Source organism: Corylus avellana, chromosome ca4, assembly GCF_901000735.1.
Source record: "Corylus avellana chromosome ca4, CavTom2PMs-1.0".
Taxonomy (NCBI): Eukaryota; Viridiplantae; Streptophyta; class Magnoliopsida; order Fagales; family Betulaceae; genus Corylus; species Corylus avellana.
The window spans coordinates 31735815-31756402 of record NC_081544.1 but is presented as its reverse complement, the minus strand read 5'-3'; the positions used below and the strand labels follow the sequence as shown (position 1 = coordinate 31756402).

Sequence of the window (20588 nt, the reverse complement as noted above, 5' to 3'; positions counted from 1 at the left end):
TCTTACAGATGTTTAACAAAATATACCAGCCGTTAATGGAATAAAACCTCAGAGCTAAATACAGTAACTTTCAAAACACAAAACAGGTTGACAAATTGAGCATGCATAACCGAGACTTGAAATAACAGCTAAATAAGGCCTAAAGGGATGACATAAAAATTTGTGCCATTGATTCTTAGGTAAATAAAGGCCACCTGAAAACCTATCAGTACATGATATCATTCCAGTCTAGCAAGTTTCAAATTCATAAGGAAAATGTTTTGGAACTGGCAAAAACTCTTTCATTCATGTACTTCCGCACTCATAACGTAAAAACAACATAAGCATCCCCAATGCAATCAAGAAAAAACCACAATGATGAGAACCTTAATAACTTTAAATTGCAAATTTGAAACAACATGAGGTGCCAAGAAGTGTACAGACAATCTTTGTTGGCGGATATAATGTAACTTCTCGACACCACGAACCCGGAAATGGTTCAGTACCAATCAAACAGAACAAAAATATTGCTTATAAAAAGCTTAGTAATGGCAAAGTTTAGCAATAGGTGGGGGCCACATTTCAGCATAACTTAGCGGCCTTAGTTCTCAAACTCACATAAAAACCTTGAACAACATTACTATTATCTGCTAATTAGTAATGTCTCAGTTTAATGTTCCAGTTTCCAAGTATTCCCCACACATGGAGGAAAACTACTTGGGGCCAATGTCCTTGAGAGCACAGATCTGCTCCTCTCCCATAGCAGACATCACTGAAACAACCAGATCTTTTCCGTCAGCAAATCCATCCTTGATCTGCATAATGAATTTAAAATGAATAAGATAACAATTAATAATCCATCAGGAAACAGGGCACCAACAACATGAAACATATTTCAGTGAGAATACTATAAACATATTTTTTGTCAGTAGGAATCTAATAAAAGTTTAAGTTGCCCACATCCTCCTGTTACAGAAGAGCAGATAAAGAAACATATTTGGGCAAATATGAAACGATAAAAACTGAAGCAACCCACCACTCTATCCCCCAACCAAAAACCCAACAATAGTAATCACATATTATATAAGAAGAAAGAAAATTAGCATTGCATCACCAGATCATAGTCATCGGACAGATCATCAAAACATAATACCAGCAAAAACTGATAAATACGTTCAGATGTTCAAACAAATGAAGCTAGAAGAGAATATAAAGGTTCAAATTTCAAAGAAATAGCTACAATAAATGGGAGGAAAAAAAAACTTGCTGTATTCTTTCAGAGAGAAAAACCAAGTCACAAACCTGCGTAAGCATATTTTCATCGGTTGGAAGCCTCAGGTCATCCTTAGTACTACCATTATCAGTCAGCAGACTCACCTGAAGCAATTAACGAAATATTACATATTTTTTAAGTTCACTTAAACCCAAGAAAGTAATCAAAGGGAAAGCTTGATCATACAAATCCATCCTCAGAAATATCAATCAGCTGATAGTCAGTACGGTTGACATGGGGAACCTGTAATTCAATAATTGACATGTTAATATCTTTGAAACACCACAAATTCATGCAACCCAACAGCAATACCATAGATCTGATCGAATAAATAAACAAAGAAATAAAAGAGCTCTCACATCACAGTTGTGGGACGAGGGAACAATATCCTCAAGCTTCTTGGCAGTGAAAATGTCAATTGCAACAAAGTGACACTTAGCATGTCCATGCTTCCCAGTTTTGGAAGTTGAAACCTCCACAACCTGCCACGAAGACAAAAGATCAGTAAAGAATTTATTCAAACAAACTAATCATTGAAAATAACGTTGAAAAAAATATAGACTTTACATAGCGTTGAATAAATGTAAACAGAATACAAAAACACACATTTTTTCTGCTCCGTACATAAAGTTCGAGGACTTTTGAACAATTTTCTGAAATTAAACCTTCCATAGACCCAGCAAGCTCACAAAATCAAACTAATAATAGGTCATTCTCACGATTTCCATGAAATCAGAAACATTAAATTGAGAAAAAAAAACGCACATCAGAAATTCGAGGACTTTTGAACAATTTTCCGAGATAAAACCTTCCATAGAACCAGCCCAAAAAAACAAAAAAAAAAGGAAAATAATTCAATAACATCGAATCGAGCCAAACAAGCAAGATCGGATATTTATTTTCAGATTCCATCCGGTGTGTTCCAAAAAACAAAACATAGAAACAAAAATCATGTGAGACATAATCGAGAACAAAGCAAGCAAAACGAAACGAAAGAGGTGGAAAAGTTGTAGATCTAAGAAGATAGGTATAGTAACCTTGCAGGGCCTGCCTTTGATGACAATGTAACCGTTCTTACGGATGGTACCGGCCTGCTGAGGATAGGTCTTGGAAGCTCCGGCGTCGGCCTTCGACTCGAAGTGGTGCTCCTCGTCCGACATCGTTTCGAATCAGCGAAGGGGAGAGAAAGGTTTAGGCTAGCAGAGAAATAAGGAGAGAGAGGCGGAGAGAAAAAGAACAGAAAGAGAATTTAATCTATCTCATCGCGGTTGAGACTTGAGATGGAAAAGACTTTTAATCTATCCACGATTCCTTAGAATTCGGTTTTTTTTTTTTTTTTTTTTTTTAATAAATAAAATAAAATTGCGTGCGTGTGAGGGACTCTGAGGAGGGTGATTGCGTTACGAGGACGCTTGACTGTGCACGTGGGCGGCCCGCTGGGCTTTTTACCTTAATAGAAGAGGGTCCGAGACATATGCGGTGCATGTATGGGTATGTGTTTAATGTTGTAAATAGAAAAGGACACGGGCGTTATTCGCATCTGCCTTGTATTGTCTGCATAAAAAATCTTAAGAAGTAAGTATCTGCTATCGTCAACGCTTTCATTCACTTCCTATTTTTTGAAGCATTTAATGGCGATTTTGGATTTAATGTAAATTTTTATGGGAAAATTTGCGAGTGCTTTTATGGTCCTATTCTAAGTTAGAAAAATGCTAAATGTTATCTTGTATCGTAGGTGAATATTACTTTTTAAAAATCAAGCAAAAAAATAAAAGCAACTTTCCTTTTTGTTTTTTTTTTTTTTTTTTAATTCCCCTTCAAGTTAAATGAGGTCTCATATTTTTGGGGACATTGTTTTTAGGAGTTTTCTTCAATGGGTTTATAAAATTGTCTTGTTCTTTTAAGTATGTTAAAAACACATGCTATTTTATTAGAATTTTCCTCAAGTCTTTTAAATGCTATTAAAAGAAGTATATGTTTTTGACATGCTATATTTCTCACATATTAAGAAATGCATGGCAATTTCATATACTACATTGGAAGAATTTTTTACAATCCATTTAGAAGAAAACTTTATCCTATTTTTAGATATATTGAAATATTCGTGGTTAAAAAATGTTTTACTTCGAAGTAAACATGGTTCGTTTTTACTTCCTTTTATCTTTTGTAATGGGATTGATTACGGTTGATCCTTCTATATATGGCTTTGACCAATTTCCCAAGCCAATGAGCCAGCTCTCATTGTCGAAAGCTTAGGATGCTCTACTCATAGACATAATTATTGATCCTCTATGGAAAACCTTATTGTCGGGCTCCGGCTTCTTTGTCTTCTGGGCAATCAAAACCAACAAATTTTTCAGTTATCACTCTGAGGTGTAGGGACCCTGCAACATTATCAACCTAGTCCTTGGAAAACTATAACCAGCGAAGAACCAATTTAAAATGGATGAAGCAACAATGTCTACATTTTCCAAACATGCCTACCACCGACCAACGCGTGTGGACAATCCTGCCTACCAAATACAACACATTCCAGTTACGAGTTTGAACCTTTTTAAGGTAAATTAGGGTGGCACTAAGTGGACTTAATCCTAAAATGATTTACATGATTTGCAAATCCAAAAATATCGGCTAACGGAATTCTGACCGTTGGTATTATGTGATGTGCACCTTCATGCAAATGAATGGCATAGTAGAGGCCGGAGGGTGAGTTAAAGCTGAATGGCGAGTCTCACAAATTGGCATCTGTGACAAGGAATGTTACATAACCAATTTAACAACATGCTACAACATACCTAATTCCTACCTTATCTCAAATATAATTTGAAATAGTATGATAATTCCAAGAACTCTAGGCCTCTCAATCAAATGTCAAATGTTTGAGAAAATTATTTCAGTCCTTTTACTAATGAACATCGAGTGCAGTTTACAAAAAGAATTGAAATGAAAATACAATTCTAATAAGTAAACATGGCTATCCTTGAAACTCCTAATAGTTTATAACTCTATTCCTAATAAGATTCTTAGTAATAAATAGTGACTCCATGTAACAATAAGATAATAGTCCTATGTCCATGCAACTTCTTCCTTCTTATCTTTACATTTCTCAGGTTTGAAGCTTCCCACGTGGCTCATGTTTCTTACATCCACGTAGGTCCGTAACACAATTACAATCAGATTAGTGGTAGATATAATATTTCCTCACCCTAGGGTAAGAGAGTGCCTTGCTTTTTTCAAGAGGAAGCCAGCAACAAACTAAGATATTGTTATACTTTTTCATGCAAAATAGGGAGCAGTTGGATTGGAGCGCAAAAGATTTCAATTACAGGGTCCAAAATATCCGATGTCTCTAACGTGGCCCATCTGAAATTTTCAAACAAATAAAGTGATAATGTAAATGAACTTAGCGAATTTAATAATGGGTTACAGGACATGTTTTTTCCTTTTGTTTTTTTGGCGATAGGCTTTGGACATTGGAAGACTATAATTCTCTTAAATCATTGTTTTAAAATGCAAAATAATTAAACAGTGAATCAGGCTTTAGTCAGAGTAACATATGTTGCAGGATCTTGATGTAGGAAACAACAACATGATTAAGTAAGATGGCGAGCAAGCTAAAGAGCATCTTTTACATATGCAAAGTAGTTGTAAAGTCGATGATATCAGTATACTTAAATCAGTCATTACCTTCATTGAATAGCATATCACGGACAGTCAATTCCTACTTGTCGAACTTCCAGCAGACTCTGATCTTATGTAGCTGTCACCAACTTCGTGTATGAATATTTGAGGAGGCTCCTCTCTGTTATAGGCAAAGTGCATATGGAAAATATTAATCCTTTAAGGCTAGGTCCCAAGGCAATGTTTTTATGTAGACTACTCTTGCATATTCCTAATATATACTTGTCAGTTAGATCATGTAACCATGCAATTGTAGAATATTGTAATAAGGTGTAAATGGAAGAGAGTATAGCGGAAGAAGAAGGAAAGACATAATAACTTTTGAGTGGTTCAGCGTTAGAAGCCTACTTCCATATCGCTTGAGCTACTTATTGATAGACATGGGGGTGGGATGGGAATAATTCTCTCTAGACCAGAAAAGAAAAATCAATAAAGAGATCAATAAATAGTGCTTGCCCTTAGTAGGCTGGGGGTTGTCATGACCACTGGGGAATTGCCTCAAGGGCAACATTTAGCTCTTATTGTCCTGGATGTCTTTACAATACAGATGAGCCATTTTTAGAAGGAAAATGTGGTAGGTGGAATGAATAAATAAAGTATCAAATAACTATAGTAAATACATTGTTAAGGAAAATATAAAACCGAATATGGCAATCCTATATTCTAACAGCAATATGCCATTACAAGTGGTAAATTGCATCAAGCACTCCCACACGGTCCTTTACCATCCCCTTCTCTGCATATCCCTTTTGGTTTTCACAACCTTTTTCACTCTTCATCCACTTCTATACAACTCATAACTTACAACTTGACATTTTCTTCTGCTAAGTGCTCCAAGATTTGTTAAGAATGATAAGAAATCAACACAAACACACAAAAACCTAGTATTTCGAGCAACATAATAAATACCCACCTCAGAAACAACAAAAAAGACATTGATACATTAAGGTTTCAAAAAGATAATGTAGAACAAAAATAAAAGGTAGATGTTAACAGAAGAATAACTAACAGTTCTTTAGCTTCTTGGTAAGTGTAGCTTGATGCAACAGCCAAAAGTTGTCCCTCATGGTTGTATGATAAAGATGCCACACTATTAGGGTGCCTAGGCAACTGAAAGTGAAAAAGGATTAGAGCAATATAAGATTTATGACAACAACGTATATTATTTGATTAGGAGTATATCAAGGTCAAAGGAGGCATATCAAGATTGTTTAGAAACCGGCATCTTTCACACATTCAGGTAAGAGAGGCAGAGAGTACTTATAAAAAAATGAGACTATATACCCACCTGCTTATTCGTGAACTGAAGGCATAATGCTGTTAAACTTGTAAGAAGATTATATTTGGAACTTGTCATCTAGAGTGGGTCTCCCAGTGGGATTCATCCAATTGTTTTGTTACCATTAACTTCTTGTGTGTTACCCATCAAAGTATGCAATGAGAATGCATCACTTCATATGCAAATTCTCCAACAATTACATTAACAGTGTTAAAGTGATTAAATTCATCATTTCTTAACAATTTAAGTTTTTGGGATAAGTGACGATCTAATATGGTGGCATCAAAGTAGAGGGCTTGAACTCGAACACTAACTCTATAGTTTACACTTGATTTCAATTAAAAATTCAACAAGTTGAGACTCACTTATTAAAGAAAAGTTTGAACCCACACGTGAGGAGGAGTGTTAAAATATTAATTAAATTATTAAATTTATAATTTCCAAATAACTTAAGCTTTTGGATAAATGATAATTTCAATTTTTGGGATAAGTGGTGATTTAACAAATACTACTAAAAGATTTAAAAAATATTAACTACATTCACATCAAGTAGCAGTATATGGAAAGTCCTAGAACCGAAGGAAATAATACCTCAAAAAGTCTTCTCCTGCTTCTAGCATCCCATGCGCTAACATAGCCTTCATTATCTCCTGTAACAAACGCACCACGGATGCTACAACAAAAATATAAAATTAGTAAATTTGTAGACTATGTTAGTAAGCTACAGATAGGAATACACAGGAATACACATACAGAGGATTGAAAACGATGTCATTCACCGATACTAGATGATATCTTCCATCCTTTGACTTTGGATGACAACGGAACATGTATCTGTAATAAAATTTGATACTTCACTGTCAGTAAGTTTGACACCAAAAAAATGCTACACGCCCAAAATGCTGTCTTTTTAGTTTCAGAAAACAATATCATTGGATGCTTAAGAGCTTTAGGACATAAATTCTGAGATCTGAAAGCATGCCTATACAAGGACAATTAGATATTAAGTCCGTGGAATCTAAAGCATGTATATAATTCTGAATTTCAACAAGTCAACAAAATTATGCTCCAATAGAAGGCCAACAATACACAAAAAATAAAAACATGGAAGTCAGAAACTGTTTATCATAGTGGGCCTTGAGTAATTCAGATAGTATAAATATTCTGCATCAATTGCATTATTATCTGGTTTAAATTTCTCCCAACCCGACAACACAAAAGAGTTTGAATCAATGCAATCATCAAAGAATTCTTATATCTATATAGATAGATATAAATAGAGAGCATATTTTTTTTATTTTACCGTCAGTCAAATAAGAAATAGGTCGTACCCACAAGGAGGCCTATCAAAAACTTTCTTCACAACAGTGAACAGACTATGGATAGTATTACTATTCCATAGTTGGGTGGAATCTGGGGCGAATGAACCACTATTTTAGAACTATACTACACTGAACTAGACCTAAGATGCGATGGTCCTGCATATGGGCATGCGAAATGCTTTCCATATGACCAGCATATGAATGCATATATCTTAATTCTTTCCTGCAACTTCTAAGTAGTCAAGCTGAGCACCAGAAATTTCAGCTTGACTTTAATTAAAATTTTATGTAGTGATCTGACTGTCATGCTTGTCAAGTTTTGCAGAGGCAACTCAGATGGAATCTAATGATCATCTTAGTCCCTCACATTTTGCAGAAGTGACACCACTTATGGTATGATCTCAAGGCCACAAAACCATAAAATTAAACAAAGAAACTTGAGCAAAAAACTATAACCTTAAAGGAAACCGTGTTCTAAGTTTCAAACTGCTAGCAAGCCAAGCAAATTCATCATTTGCTCTCAGGAACAAATAATAAATAAATAAAATAAAAATGTAGTTCTTCCCATCAAATTTTATTTTATTTTTTAAAAAAAGCATATGACTTAAGGAACTTAAGCACTATAATCTAAAACTGACTCAATGTCATTTGGATTGGATGGATGGGAAATCTCCACAGCCACTCGTCCATCTACTGATCCAGCAGCATATCCTGCAAGGAACAAATCCTACTTTAGAGACATCTAATAGGTTTTCAAATTTGATATGGTTGCAACATGAATCTAGAAGGAAATGCAAAAAACTTTGTATCCTTACACATTCTAAATCCCTAGGATTTAATTTTAAAAAATGGATATAAAAGTCGAAATATTCAATTAGTTGAGATAAATATTCCAATATTTGGTGTTTTTGATACTGACATTGCTTTTCACTGAGGTTGTCCTCCAACCACAATAACAACTACATGGTTTACAAACACACAAAGCCGATTACTGTAATAATACCTTTAGAATAAGGAATCGGGCTGACACATCTAATATCCGAGTGTGATTCTCTTGATTGAACGGATTTGTCTAAATTACGCAAATCATACATATATATTGATGCTCCAATGACTACCATCAAATGAAACCCAAAGAGTGACATGGACTCCACCTCTGCACCAAGATTTCTTGAGCACGCAAGAGCCTTCGCTATGCGCGTGTCCCAGAATAGTAACTTCTTGTCCAAACCAGCAGAAATTACTTGACCTACAACAACGCAAAGAAGGAATCCATTTTGGTTCAGAAACACCATGGGGGTTACAGAATCCTGATTACCAGCAAAGTAAACAATTTACAGTGCCCTGACCATCTTTCATTTGGAAATTCATTTGCTTAATCCACAAATATATGTAATCCAATGATGCATTAACCTAACAGAGATTATGTAAAGGTTATCTTTATTTGCAACATCAACTATGCCTAACAAAGATATACCAGATACAAAATAAAGTTAACCCCATTGAGCTGGCAGAAGGACTTAATAATTATTGAACATATTTGGTATAGTTTGTGCAGATTTGGAGTAAGGGTCAAGCCTCATTTAAAGCAACCATCTTTTCTCACCAGAACTGCATAGATTTAAGCCTAGGTGGAAACAAATACTAAAGCATCAAGGCAAATGAATTGGTGTGGGGAACAAGAATCTTCAACAACAGCATACACCAAATTACAACTTCTTTATATGTGAGCAATTCATAAGATTCTAGCAGCCAAAAATTTAAAATTCAAGTTCGTATGTAAAAGAGTAACTTTTCAAGTTGGATTTTCAGTCAACTTCTAGCTCCAGACAGGCTTCTTGAAGCAAATGTACCAGAATAAATAACTAAAACAATGAAATTGCTAAGTTAGAAAAAATGTACATAGATTGGAGAATTCGACCTTGATTTGGCCCTAGCATATGGAAGACAAAGCAAATTGAAATGTAACCCAAGATTGAAGTACACACCAAAGCACTCTTCTCAAAGTGTTAGCCACTAAAAAAACCTAAAAAAAATTCTTTTTCATGTCAGAAACATAAGTTAGAATAACAACTATGACCCAGCCCCGCATGTATCTTTCAACTTCTTGCCCACGGAACATCATGTATATAGCCAAGGGGAGAAGATGATAATCGAGACTGATACCAATAGAGGAATTCAACTTAACATAGTAGAAGATAAACAATGGAAGGACAAGGCTTTAGACTGAAAAAACACAAAATTTCCACACCAGATGGATAAAAATATAAATCCATAACAATATAGTATCACCATGACTTGCTTCTATTTATGGCCTTAGAACCTACCCAGTAATTAAGCATCTGCTAAATAGAATAAATTTACTACTCCACTCAATCATGAAGGTACTAATGACGCCTCATGTGATACATAAACACGAAGAAAAAGCATGTAACAAATTTCTTCTAGATACTAGATAAGGAAAATTACATATTCATCAATAGATAATCTCCTCATTAAATGGTGATAAAAAAATTTTGCCAAGATCGTCGGCAAACTAAAACAGCAACTGAAAAAAGTATTTCAAAAATTACATTCCAGTACAACTTCATAAATGAGGTAATAGTAATAGCTTACATGTTTCATCTGAATATCCAATACCCGTTGCTATATCATCGTGATTTCCAATTGTATCATTAATTCCCGAATGCAAGTCATACCTGAAAAAAATTTGTAGCAGAACAAGTCAACAGATAATTTCTAATAATTATAGCATACAACTCATCAAATGCTGCAAAATAAATAAGAAAATTCATTAAAAATACAATGCAAGATTATACAATATGTTGCATGCACTCTAAACCAACCACATAACTGACAAACATAAACAACAAATATTGGAACACAATGCCCTTTGGGAACCCCATCAGCCAATATGAAACAGTAAAAAAATATATATAGAATTCATAAAAAATAATAGTTGTTGTTATATCATCGTGAAACAATATGTATAGTAAGTAGGGATGTGCTATTAGGCAATACAGATGAGACATGTGCAAGAAAGTCAATATAATTTACCGAAAGAACAGGGTTACACTAAAATATACTTGGCAGTCAAAAGAATAAATTACATGCTCTCACCACCTCTCTTGTTTCCTCTCTCTCTCCGGTAATATCTGAGGAGTGGATTCTATTGCCAATAAACTCCCTCATCCCAGGTTAAATCTAACTTAAGCGTTGAATATTGCAACTTCTTAGGGTTAGCTACAAAAATATTTTGCCAATTAGCTCTAATTAGGGTCATGGATTTGAACAGGTAATATGATATCAAGTGTTTTCCTCAGAGTCACCACCCTAATCATTTGTTTGCCGCTGAACTTGTAATGCTTCTACCTTATTTACCCTGAAATACTCACTTATTTGACATATATATGAAGTTTCTTAAGCAAGGAAAGAATCACAACAGACATTAGGACCCAAAAAACAGAACCCCCTTTATATTCTAATACCCTACAAAGACTATCAATAATGTATTAACCCTTTTCCTCGTATGAGTTACACAAAGTGCGACCAAAATGCCAGTAATCAAAGCCAGCCCCAAAGGTGAGCACTTTCTCTTTATAAAGTTACGAATCTACACAGCCTATTATCCCAATGGACCCAATAAATGTGCCCTAACTTGTAACATAAACCATATGTAAATCGTATCAAAAATAAAAACAAATACTATAAATAAACTCCCCAAACTAGTTATGGTGCCTATCCCTAAAAAAGCCAGTAAATGCAATGTATTTATGATATTGTATAAATAACATATATGAACATAACCAAACCTACCTTGTAACGGAGCCATCAGAGGCAGCGCTGAAAGCAACAGATTCGTTCTGGAAACAACAATCGAGAAGCGCGGCTTCAGACTGAGCTTCGAAACTAAGCGCAGAACCATCCACATTGTACAACCGAAGACTCTGCGCAGAGAGACCGCCAGTTACTTCAAAAGCGAAGAACACAGAATTAGAAGCCCCAAAATTTAGCATAATTTTTTTTTTTTTTAAGAAAAAAAAAAATCTACTCACGGAATCCCAAGAAGAGATAAGGAGATTGTTTGACTGCGGAGCGAAGCGGATTCTGGAAATGGCGTCTCGAATAGGGTTTTCGAACTCCAAACAAGTTCTGTTCATTTTGAAAGCAGCAGGGGAACCGAAATGTGGAAGTGGAATCTCAGCGGTGGATCAGGAAGAGTACGAAAATGAAGTAGAGCCTATGTGATTGTCCATAGAAATTGGAGATTTTCAGAGAGAATTGGTCACAACTCTCAAAGAGCCCTAACTTTGCCCTAGAGAAGGATGGAAATTGGAAGGGACCTGCGAGGAGTCGAGGGACTGAGGATGAATGGCCCACCAAAAGTTCCCGCTCACTCTGGAGTATCAAAAGATCAAACTAACGTTTAACTTGCGAAATTCGCGCTCCTTTTATGTTACTATACTATGACATTATATAGTTGAGTGTACATTCAACAAGGGGATCCGTGGCGCAATGGTAGCGCGTCTGACTCCAGATCAGAAGGTTGCGTGTTCGATTCACGTCGGGTTCAATTTTTTTATTTTTAAATGTAGTGGTGGGCAGTGGCTAGGCACCAAATGGGCTTATTAAAGCGCCGGTGTTTGTACGAAGTACATGAGGCCCGAGAGCCAGTGGTGATTGTGTTTTACAAAAATTGTAATCTATCTTTTTAATGTGCAAGAGAAGCTCTATATTTGAGAAATGGTGAATTATAAATTTATAACTAAAAAACTAGAGCATTTGTGGGCAAACCTTTTTATTTCATCCGTTCCTTTTGTGAGTGATTGTTATTAGTCAAGTAAAATCTATTAAAGTAGAATCTTTTAGGTTGTAAACATAGGATGAAATATGCTTACACTAGCAGTTGGAGTTTTAAAGAGAGGAGGAAAGGGATGAGAATCCCCTAAAATTCCTTGAATAATTCAAGCAGGGTACGAGAAAAGGGGTGTGGGGCATAAGTGCCCTAGGCAGCCAGGGTTCACTTGTCTGGGCACACATTTTAGTATTATATGTTGTTAAACTTTGGAATAAAAGGTGAAGAATTGGTTGATCAAGCGAAACCGATAAGAGGGATGTAAAATCCAAAAGTTTGTCAGCAAACAAGCACTCTCAAGAAATTCAAATTACTTTTGAGAACACCAGAAACCAACCTTCGTAGGACTCAAAAGTAATGTACTAGAAAACATGCATACAGAAAATCTTATGTAATTGAGATAAGCAATTACTCGCATGCACATAATACACCCATGAAAAATTGAAAACCTAACATGAATATGCCATAACATATCCACATGAAATAGAGTCATGGAGTTAAACATCAAATTAAACTACAAACTGAAAAGCAGCAAAACTTTCAAATCTCAGTTGAAGGAAGTCGCCATATATATACAGAAGACCGAAGCAGGCTCACTGGCTCGGAAATTATCAGGACCTTTCATCTGGAATGAAGAAATCAAACCTGACATCAACAGAACCTGACCTCTCTCCTGTATCTTTGTACTCGATATTTGTTATTGCTCCAACCTCGTCTAGATCTTGATATTCTGGTTTCACCCGTCGTACAGGCACTGTGACAGAATAAATGGTTCCGAGGTCTGAATCAGTAGAGACACTAAGCTGAACTTTATCCTGTGATTCTATCTCCACGAAATCTGATAGAGCCTGCACAACATTGTCGACAATCTTCTGTTTGGCCTCATCATTCACTGCACATCGATCAGAGAAGAGAATCATCTTCAAGCGCTGCTTGGCAACCCTAGCATTAGAGCTCTTTCTAGATGTTGATGATGGGAACATTATCTTCCAAGCCAAGTTTAAACGCTCGAAGAAGCTCATGTTAATGGCATCAAGGAGGAAGCTCTCGGAGTCTTGGCTGATGGACCTCGGCAACAGCTTATAATCTTCAGTGATACCAGAAATGTGCTTGGAATTACTACGCATATTGCGGTTATCAAGTACCATTGAGGACCATTTGGGTGTCATTTCAGATATGCTGGATCCTCCGTTCAGGAAACCAGAGAACTCTACCTATAAAACAGCAGAAAGTAGAGGGCCTAAGAAGGCGGGCAGGCCAAGGTATTGGCATATATATATAAACCCTCTAAAAACATGCACAATATCTTAACATGCCCATATTGCAACACATAACGTCCTGTATACTTTCAACCTGTTCATCTGCTCGTAAATTGCAAAATAAGGATGGTTCAAACAGAAAGAATAAACACCAACGCATTTTGATGACTATCCATAACCAAAACCTTCAGGATAAACAGGACAGCGCACCCCTTCCCTTGTTACAATGGGATCAACTCATGAGAAAGAAAGCCATGTATCACACCAGACTCCAGGCTTCTAGACAAATTAACCCAGTAGTTCCCAATACTATTGAATGTACACAAACAAGATGAAACTGATAATTCTGATAAATATCCTAATCAAATACTATTGTTCTCACCATCACAATCACATTATTCACCAACTTGAAATTTCTACCTAGTGTACTATTAATTTAACACCGCAATTAGCAAAATTTTGATATAATACCATCTGAGCAAACTCCTATTCATTTTGAATACTTTTCACAGGTGGGTATGCCCTTATTCTGCAACTACAGTGAGCAAACAAACAATCCCATGGTAAATATTCAATTTGAATTGGTGTATAACATAATGACAAGAAAAAAGAGCTGACTTTACCACCAACTAAACTATACTACGTTCCTTTCAGCTACCAGTATAAACCAGGCCACTACGCTTTCTACATGCGAATTATCATATGAAAAAAAAAAAAAAAAAAAACCCATTAATTCGAATCATCATATGAAATAAGCAATCCCTACTTAAATGCTCTGTATGGTAACTAATAAATCCCGGCAAAATAAAAGAAAACCCGGAATCTCACAATTACCACTCCAACCCTCACCCAGTTACCTGATTCCACGTTTCCCTCTCTTCCTTCGGGCTTTGACGGAAATTAACAAGTAAATAACAAAATATGAAACGAATAGCGTGAAATTCAGATGGAATCGGAGACAAGCGGAGTAAAATGCAAGAGAATTAGCACTAAGAAACAAAGGGGCGAGAGCTCAGACCTTGGAAGGGCGCAGAGAGCTTCGAAGAGGGTTAAAATGGTAGGAACCCAGCGTTGCAGAGACCCTCAGATCCCCAGATATCGCCATTTCCTGAGGCTTCCGATTTCCCTCTCTCTCGGATTTGTGGCGCTCGCTCTCACTTCAGTGTCTTTTCTTGCCCGTAACGGGCTTTCAGGCTATGGGCACAGTGGTAAGTAGCTGAGAATTGCTAGCCAGGGAAACGACGCCGTTCTGCATCTGCCCTTTGAAGGAATATCCTACTTATTTATGTCCAACAAAACGCCTTATTGCAATTCCGAAAATAACTTAAGTACATGTTTTGGATTGCGTTTGAAGGGTTTAAAAGTGCATTTGACACTTAAAAAGCCCGTTGGAAGAAAAAAAAATATATATTTATTTGGTTAAAAAATTAAAAGCCTCTTTGATGTTCCAAAAAACCTAAAAATAGTCTAAATGCACTTTTGACAAAAACTCTTTTTAATTTAAAAGTTTTATTTCTCAACAAACTCTAAAAACAACTTGACACTCATGGACTGAATCTATATTTTTTTACTTGGAAGAGTCAAAGCACGAAAAAGAGGGATTAAATCTAATTTTGATAGAGTCAAACTTAATTTAAGTTTGAAAATACATATATATTTAACTTAATAAAAAAAAATGAAGAGAAAATTTGAAAATTAAATTGGTCTATTGTAGTTTTATTCATGCTAGGGATGAAACCATAATTTCTCAGATGAGGGGTCCAAATATAAATAACGGGTTAAACTTCATTTTGATAGTTATCAAGCCTAATTTTTAAACCTCAATATATATAACTTAATCAAAATAAGTTAAGCGAAAATTTAAAAACCAAATGGGTCATGCTTTTTTTGGTCTATACGTAGTTTCGTCACTGCTTACACTCTAAAATCGCAATGGTTTTTTAAATTCATCAAAATAAAGATATGAATTGAAACAAGACAATAAAATAAACTTTTTTGAACGTGTCGTTTTACAGAAAAATCTAGCTAGTTTTATAATTCTATTTGATATGGTTAATTAAGCATGAAATACCTATTCAACTATTATTTAATGTAATTAGGAGTTTTATAAAGGAAATTAATAGAAAATCTATAATGAATTAAAATGAAACATAATGTTATCAAGTTGTACTTTTACTTTTGTTTTGTCTTTCCCCTGTATCTTGTCTATGTTCTGTTGTTTGCAATGAAGTTATTCTTAAACAAAATAAATAAAATTTTACCATAAATTAAATGTTAATTTTAAAAGTCACTAGAAAAATAGTGTAATGAAGTGGGAGTGTGCGTGCGCGAATTTAATTTAATTTATTTACATTGGTATGGAGTTCATACCAAACTTAAACAACTTGGTGTAGTTTTTCATTTTAGAGAACTATGTTCATTAATCTTCTTTAATTTATTATTATTCTCTTAAGATATATATGGTATAATCAAAGTCGTTCATTGTAAATTAATGAACGACCTAGATTGAAAGATTTTTTTTTGTTTTAACCACCTGTTTGAACTAACCCAAAATAATTACCCCTCACAAGAGACATGTAAAATAATAATAATAATTAGAGACTAAATCACCGAAACAGAAGGAGACAAAAACACCCAAAAACAAAATGTAGCAAGACTAACACAAAGGTTTCCCCAGAACCCGGAGGTTCAGAAACACACAGTACCGAAAACGGTTTCAGTGAATGGGGAGGTGGAGAGCTGGTTTCCTTCTCCTCAATCACATAGCCACTGCTTCCAAATCTCTTACCCCTAATCTTTCTCGTCCTCTCAGACCTCTCCGTCCCTCGATTCCCTTATGCCCCGCCATTCATCTCCTCAGTTTAAGACCCTTGTCTGCAATCCCATCCCGGGTCTCGGTCGATTTCAACGAATTCGATTCTGGGCCTCCGAGTTTCGATCACAGGAATGAATTCATGGCCAACGAAGATGAGGAAACTGGAAAGATTCCTGTCAAAGCCTACTTTCTTTGCACCAGGTTGGCCAGTAGGATATATTTTTTATTTATTTTTGGTTCACGTGTTTTATCTATGTGGGTCTGTCTCCGTTTGTGTTCCTCTGCAGCTAAGATGTTGCTGAATGGCGTGTGTTTGGGAGTTCGGATGTTGGGTTTTACAAAATTATAGCACCTGGGGTTGTATGTTTTGATTTTGTTTTGCTTAGGTCTGGTTTAATTTTATGCTGGAATTGGTGGATGCTGTTACCTGTATTCTAGCATTGGTGGTGAGGAATGTGAGAATGTGTAGGAATTTCCAGTATCTAAAGGTCATAGTTGTTGACTTTTTTTGCTGTTGTTGAAAGTTGTGTTCTTGTTTTGTATGATATGATTTGGTTTTCTCAGATTCATGGTTTTGACAGTATCAATTTGAAGAGCATGCAAGCCGAGAATTTAAGCAATGTAGTTCCTCCTAGCTCTCGCTCATCAAATTATATTGCCCTCAGATACTGTGATTTCCCATCAGAAAATACTGTAAGATGATCAAGGAACAATTGGATCCTTTTACTTGTTTCAAGTTCTTACTATATATATATATTTTTTTGGAAACTAGAATCCACGTACTTCCCATCATTCAGCCACATGATAACTGCATAATTTTGTTTGGATCATTCAGATTGGGTTTATGTTGGCAATGCATCCACTTTTATTCTTTTAGGCATTCATACGAGGTTATGATTGTTTAGTTACAACAACCTTAAAACAAAATAAGCTTGATTTTTAGTTTTCTGCTATTTCGTGGTTGTTATCTTCCACCAGTATTTCTAGCTATGCTGCCCAATCTTATTTTGCATCAAGCAATTTTGAATATTTTATCTTAAAGGAGTACAAAGTGGATGTTGCATGATGCATCAGGACTGGTTGTTTAACTTAGCAGTATTTGTTCATTTGAATGGTTCATCAGATGGTTAAATGAAAAAAAAACAAGTGCAAACCATTCCTCAGGCTAACCTATGAAGCTGTCTTCGCAATTGTTATGAACGTATAGTGTTAAGTGTTGATATTGAAATTTGATAAGTCAGATTGAGTTATTCCCATCACTTAAGTTTTTTGGGCTAGGGGCCTGGCTCCTGGCTTAGGTTGTGAAGAGGTGGGGTAGGTTTTAGGTTCATATTTTACCCAATCACAGAAGAGAACAGAATCGATACATCAAATATGAAGTATGTGGGTGGTGCCCAGTAACTGTAAGGATATTTCAACTGGACTTGTACATGTGGTCTGACCTGGACTTTAATAAGAGAATCTTCCAAGACTCTTAACTACAATGACTAATAGGATTGGTTAACATATCTTTGGATAACGCTAGACTTTTTATGTAGGGGCTTGGAGTCAATGGGAACCTGAGCTACTGTCGTTACATGGTTGTGTTCCAGTATGGATCTGCTGTTCTATTTAATATCGAGGATCATGAAGTTGAAACTTACCTGGATACAGTTAGAAGACATGCTTCTGGGTTGCTTCCAGAGATGAGGAAAGACGGTAAGTTTCTTTAAGAATGGGATTAAGTTTTTAACTTAATTAAACTTTTATGTAAAAGGGTGCTGTATTTGTTTTCATGTATTTGGTTCTCAATACCTGCTCTGCATGATAAGGAGTATGAATAGTTCTGTAGCTATATAACATATTAGTTGCTTTCCTGTAGTTTATGTTTTCCATTAGCTTCTTTGCAATGTTGTTCCCTGAATATTTATTCCATAGATTTGACAAATACATTTGTGATTAGTATGTGAATAATTTTCTGTTTGGCTGTCTATGTGTCTTTGTACTAGATTATGCTGTAAAGGAGAAGCCATTGTTGGTTGAGGATATGCAGGGAGGGCCGGACTACATTGTTCTCAAGACGTTGGACACGGATGGCATCCGCATTATTGGAAGTGTGCTTGGCCAAAGCATTGCTTTGGATTATTTTGTTTCACAGGTAATTTTGGTGCAGCATTACACACACACACACACACACACACACAGATATATATATATATATATATATATATATATATATATATATATATATATATTTTACATATGCGTAAATTACATTTTTCCTCTACAAACTATCATTCTTACGTCACTTGCTCTCACAAACTTCAACTCGTTGTAACTTGGGCCAAAGTTTCAGTTTTAATTTGTTCCTGCTGTCCAAATCAATCGTCAAGTTGGACAGAAAAGCATGTGAATTAAAGTTGCCCCCAGTATGTTAAATGCTAAGTTTTCTTAGCATGGGTAATTTTGATATTTCACACGTTTTTCTGTCTAGCTTAGCCGTTGATTTGGAAAAAAAGGGCAAACTGTAACTAAAATTTCAAAATAGAGGCCGAGTTGTAATAAGTTGAAATTTGTGGAGGTAAGTGGCATAGGAGTGATAATTTTGCGGGGGCAAAGGTGTAATTCAATCCTTATATATTCTGAAATGTCTTTATTGGAGAAGAAAGCATTGGCTTGCTTGTTTTCTAGCTTTTTGGCCACTTTTGGTGCATTCCAGATTCTCTAAGATCGAACCATTCTTGCATAAGCATTAAAGATACTTATTGATTTCCATTATGTTATGGAAACATGGCTAGTGTTGCTTGAAACAGCATACCAATTGGCAAGAAAGACTTGATTGAAATTAACTTTAAATTTCAGCAAGGAAGTTTGATGGAAACTGATTTTAAATTTCAATGACATCTCTCTCTCTCTCTCAGATTGATGGTATGCTTCAAGAATTTGCAGAGATAAATCGTGGAATGGAGAAAACTGGAACTTTTACAATGGATAAGAAGAAGCTCCTTCAACTTGTCGGGAAGGCTAATTCAAATCTAGCCGATGTAATCCTCAAAGTTGGTCTTTTTGAGAGGTAACTCTACTGTGATTGCTTTTATTGTTTCATGTGATGCTTCAGAATATGGCTGGTTATCTCTGTGCATACAATGAGTGGCAGAAATTTCTCCTGCGTACTGCTGGATGATGTCATTTTTTACTATTTTAGGGTTTGACTGCATAGATAGGTAATGGGTCTACTTTGCTCTGTCACTCTTGCACTTCGAGCTCACATTTTGAATTTACATTAAGCTTACAGAATTTACATGTCAATGAAACACATTGCTTGCATAACATTTTGTGCGTAAATGAATCTGTGAATTATTTCAAAATTAAAATCAAAGGTTGGATAAATTTGAAGTATAATATATCAATATCACAAGTGCTTATCAGTTGAATTTATACTAGAACGCAAGTTCTTTGCTCAAGTTGAACCTGGTCTAGCCAGTCTTATTGCACTAAACATGCTTGCCTTAAGCCTAGAGTTTGGCTCATCAAGCTTGAGTAAAGCTCTTTCTGCTCATTCATGTTGCCTTCGAGCTTGGGTTGGTTTTACCAAAGCTTGAACAAAGCTGTTTTTGCTCATTATGGTTCTTGACTCTGAAAGTTGTTAGAACTTTTTCCATGGCTTCCAAAGCTAGGCACGAAATAAAGTGAAATTCTGTAAATCTTCTGTGACTTGGCTTTACAAAGATCAGATAACCTGAAAGTCTGCTCCATAAAGTTGTTTACTTTTGAATAGATTCAAGTATGCTCAAAGTTTTCCTAATCTTTCTTTTCTAAAGCACTTTGAGTAAATGATTTTCGTTCATAAGTTTTCATCTTGCAGCTCCTCATATTTTGTTTAATTCTTTCATTTTTCAGATCAGAAATTGCTTGGAGGGATGCAAAATACGCTCAAATATATGAATATCTTCGAGAGGAGTATGAGGTGACTCAACGCTTTGGAAATTTGGATTTCAAATTAAAATTTGTCGAGGTAAATCTATCCTTATGTCTCTTGCTGATGCATATGTTTGATTTGGTTGAACTCTAGGGTTAATTTCTTCATGAAAAAAGAAAGGATTTAATCTACAGTGATTTTCATTTGGCAAAAGTAATTTAATTTTG

The 20588-nt window shown here is 35.5% G+C and overlaps 4 protein-coding genes and 1 non-coding gene across 6 annotated transcripts; 2 read left to right on the top strand and 3 right to left on the bottom strand.

Annotated features, from left to right (window-relative positions):
* Window positions 1-355: 355 nt before the first annotated feature.
* LOC132177342 (eukaryotic translation initiation factor 5A-2) lies at window positions 356-2539 on the bottom strand. Its single transcript, XM_059589611.1, has 5 exons — window positions 2290-2539; window positions 1612-1734; window positions 1439-1495; window positions 1282-1356; window positions 356-794 (listed from the first exon to the last, which is right to left on the bottom strand). The coding sequence occupies exons 1-5, from the start codon at window positions 2410-2412 to the stop codon at window positions 693-695; spliced, it is 480 nt and encodes a 159-aa protein (XP_059445594.1). The 5' UTR covers window positions 2413-2539; the 3' UTR covers window positions 356-692.
* Window positions 2540-3743: 1204 nt separating this feature from the next.
* LOC132177341 (mitotic checkpoint protein BUB3.3) lies at window positions 3744-11917 on the bottom strand. Of its 2 annotated transcripts, none has more exons than XM_059589609.1 (10): window positions 11590-11917; window positions 11351-11481; window positions 10151-10233; window positions 8538-8783; window positions 8173-8245; window positions 6966-7046; window positions 6804-6885; window positions 5943-6043; window positions 4940-5054; window positions 3744-3997 (listed from the first exon to the last, which is right to left on the bottom strand). In XM_059589609.1, exons 1-9 carry the CDS (start codon window positions 11692-11694, stop codon window positions 4967-4969), a joined length of 990 nt encoding a protein of 329 aa, XP_059445592.1. In that variant the 5' UTR covers window positions 11695-11917; the 3' UTR covers window positions 3744-3997; window positions 4940-4966. The 2 variants fall into 2 exon arrangements, with proteins under 2 accessions (XP_059445592.1, XP_059445591.1); XM_059589608.1 differs by lacking the exon at window positions 3744-3997 and adding an exon at window positions 4156-4615.
* A 118-nt stretch (window positions 11918-12035) lies between these two features.
* TRNAW-CCA (transfer RNA tryptophan (anticodon CCA)) lies at window positions 12036-12107 on the top strand. The gene has a single exon. It is a non-coding gene; the product is annotated as a tRNA-Trp (tRNA).
* Window positions 12108-12765: 658 nt separating this feature from the next.
* LOC132177340 (cell division topological specificity factor homolog, chloroplastic) lies at window positions 12766-14843 on the bottom strand. The gene is made up of 2 exons (XM_059589607.1): window positions 14667-14843; window positions 12766-13603 (listed from the first exon to the last, which is right to left on the bottom strand). Exons 1-2 carry the CDS (start codon window positions 14751-14753, stop codon window positions 13001-13003), a joined length of 690 nt encoding a protein of 229 aa, XP_059445590.1. The 5' UTR covers window positions 14754-14843; the 3' UTR covers window positions 12766-13000.
* Window positions 14844-16290: 1447 nt separating this feature from the next.
* On the top strand, window positions 16291-20514 carry LOC132178426 (protein RETARDED ROOT GROWTH, mitochondrial-like). Its single transcript, XM_059590864.1, has 6 exons — window positions 16291-16664; window positions 17045-17156; window positions 18002-18161; window positions 18452-18600; window positions 19364-19515; window positions 20343-20514. Exons 1-6 carry the CDS (start codon window positions 16372-16374, stop codon window positions 20512-20514), a joined length of 1038 nt encoding a protein of 345 aa, XP_059446847.1. The 5' UTR covers window positions 16291-16371.
* The last annotated feature ends 74 nt before the right edge of the window (window positions 20515-20588 follow it).

Bases quoted from the DNA above. Each gene is read 5' to 3' on its own strand.
- LOC132177342 (XM_059589611.1), bottom strand. From the start codon at position 2,412: ATGTCGGACGAGGAGCACCACTTCGAGTCGAAGGCCGACGCCGGAGCT. The intron at 1,735-2,289 runs GTTACTATACCT...TCTTCGTGGCAG, and splicing joins TCAAAGGCAGGCCCTGCAAG to GTTGTGGAGGTTTCAACTTC. The intron at 795-1,281 runs GTTTGTGACTTG...TTCATTATGCAG, and splicing joins ATGAAAATATGCTTACGCAG to ATCAAGGATGGATTTGCTGA.
- LOC132177341 (XM_059589609.1), bottom strand. From the start codon at position 11,694: ATGAACAGAACTTGTTTGGAGTTCGAAAACCCTATTCGAGACGCCATT. The intron at 8,246-8,537 runs GTATTATTACAG...TGTTCCTTGCAG, and splicing joins CCCGATTCCTTATTCTAAAG to GATATGCTGCTGGATCAGTA. The intron at 7,047-8,172 runs GTCAGTTTTAGA...ATTTTATTACAG, and splicing joins TCCAATCCAAATGACATTGA to ATACATGTTCCGTTGTCATC.
- LOC132177340 (XM_059589607.1), bottom strand. From the start codon at position 14,753: ATGGCGATATCTGGGGATCTGAGGGTCTCTGCAACGCTGGGTTCCTAC. The intron at 13,604-14,666 runs GTCTGAGCTCTC...GCTGTTTTATAG, and splicing joins GCTCTCTGCGCCCTTCCAAG to GTAGAGTTCTCTGGTTTCCT.
- LOC132178426 (XM_059590864.1), top strand. From the start codon at position 16,372: ATGGGGAGGTGGAGAGCTGGTTTCCTTCTCCTCAATCACATAGCCACT. The intron at 18,162-18,451 runs GTAAGTTTCTTT...TCTTTGTACTAG, and splicing joins TCCAGAGATGAGGAAAGACG to ATTATGCTGTAAAGGAGAAG. The intron at 19,516-20,342 runs GTAACTCTACTG...TTCATTTTTCAG, and splicing joins AAAGTTGGTCTTTTTGAGAG to ATCAGAAATTGCTTGGAGGG.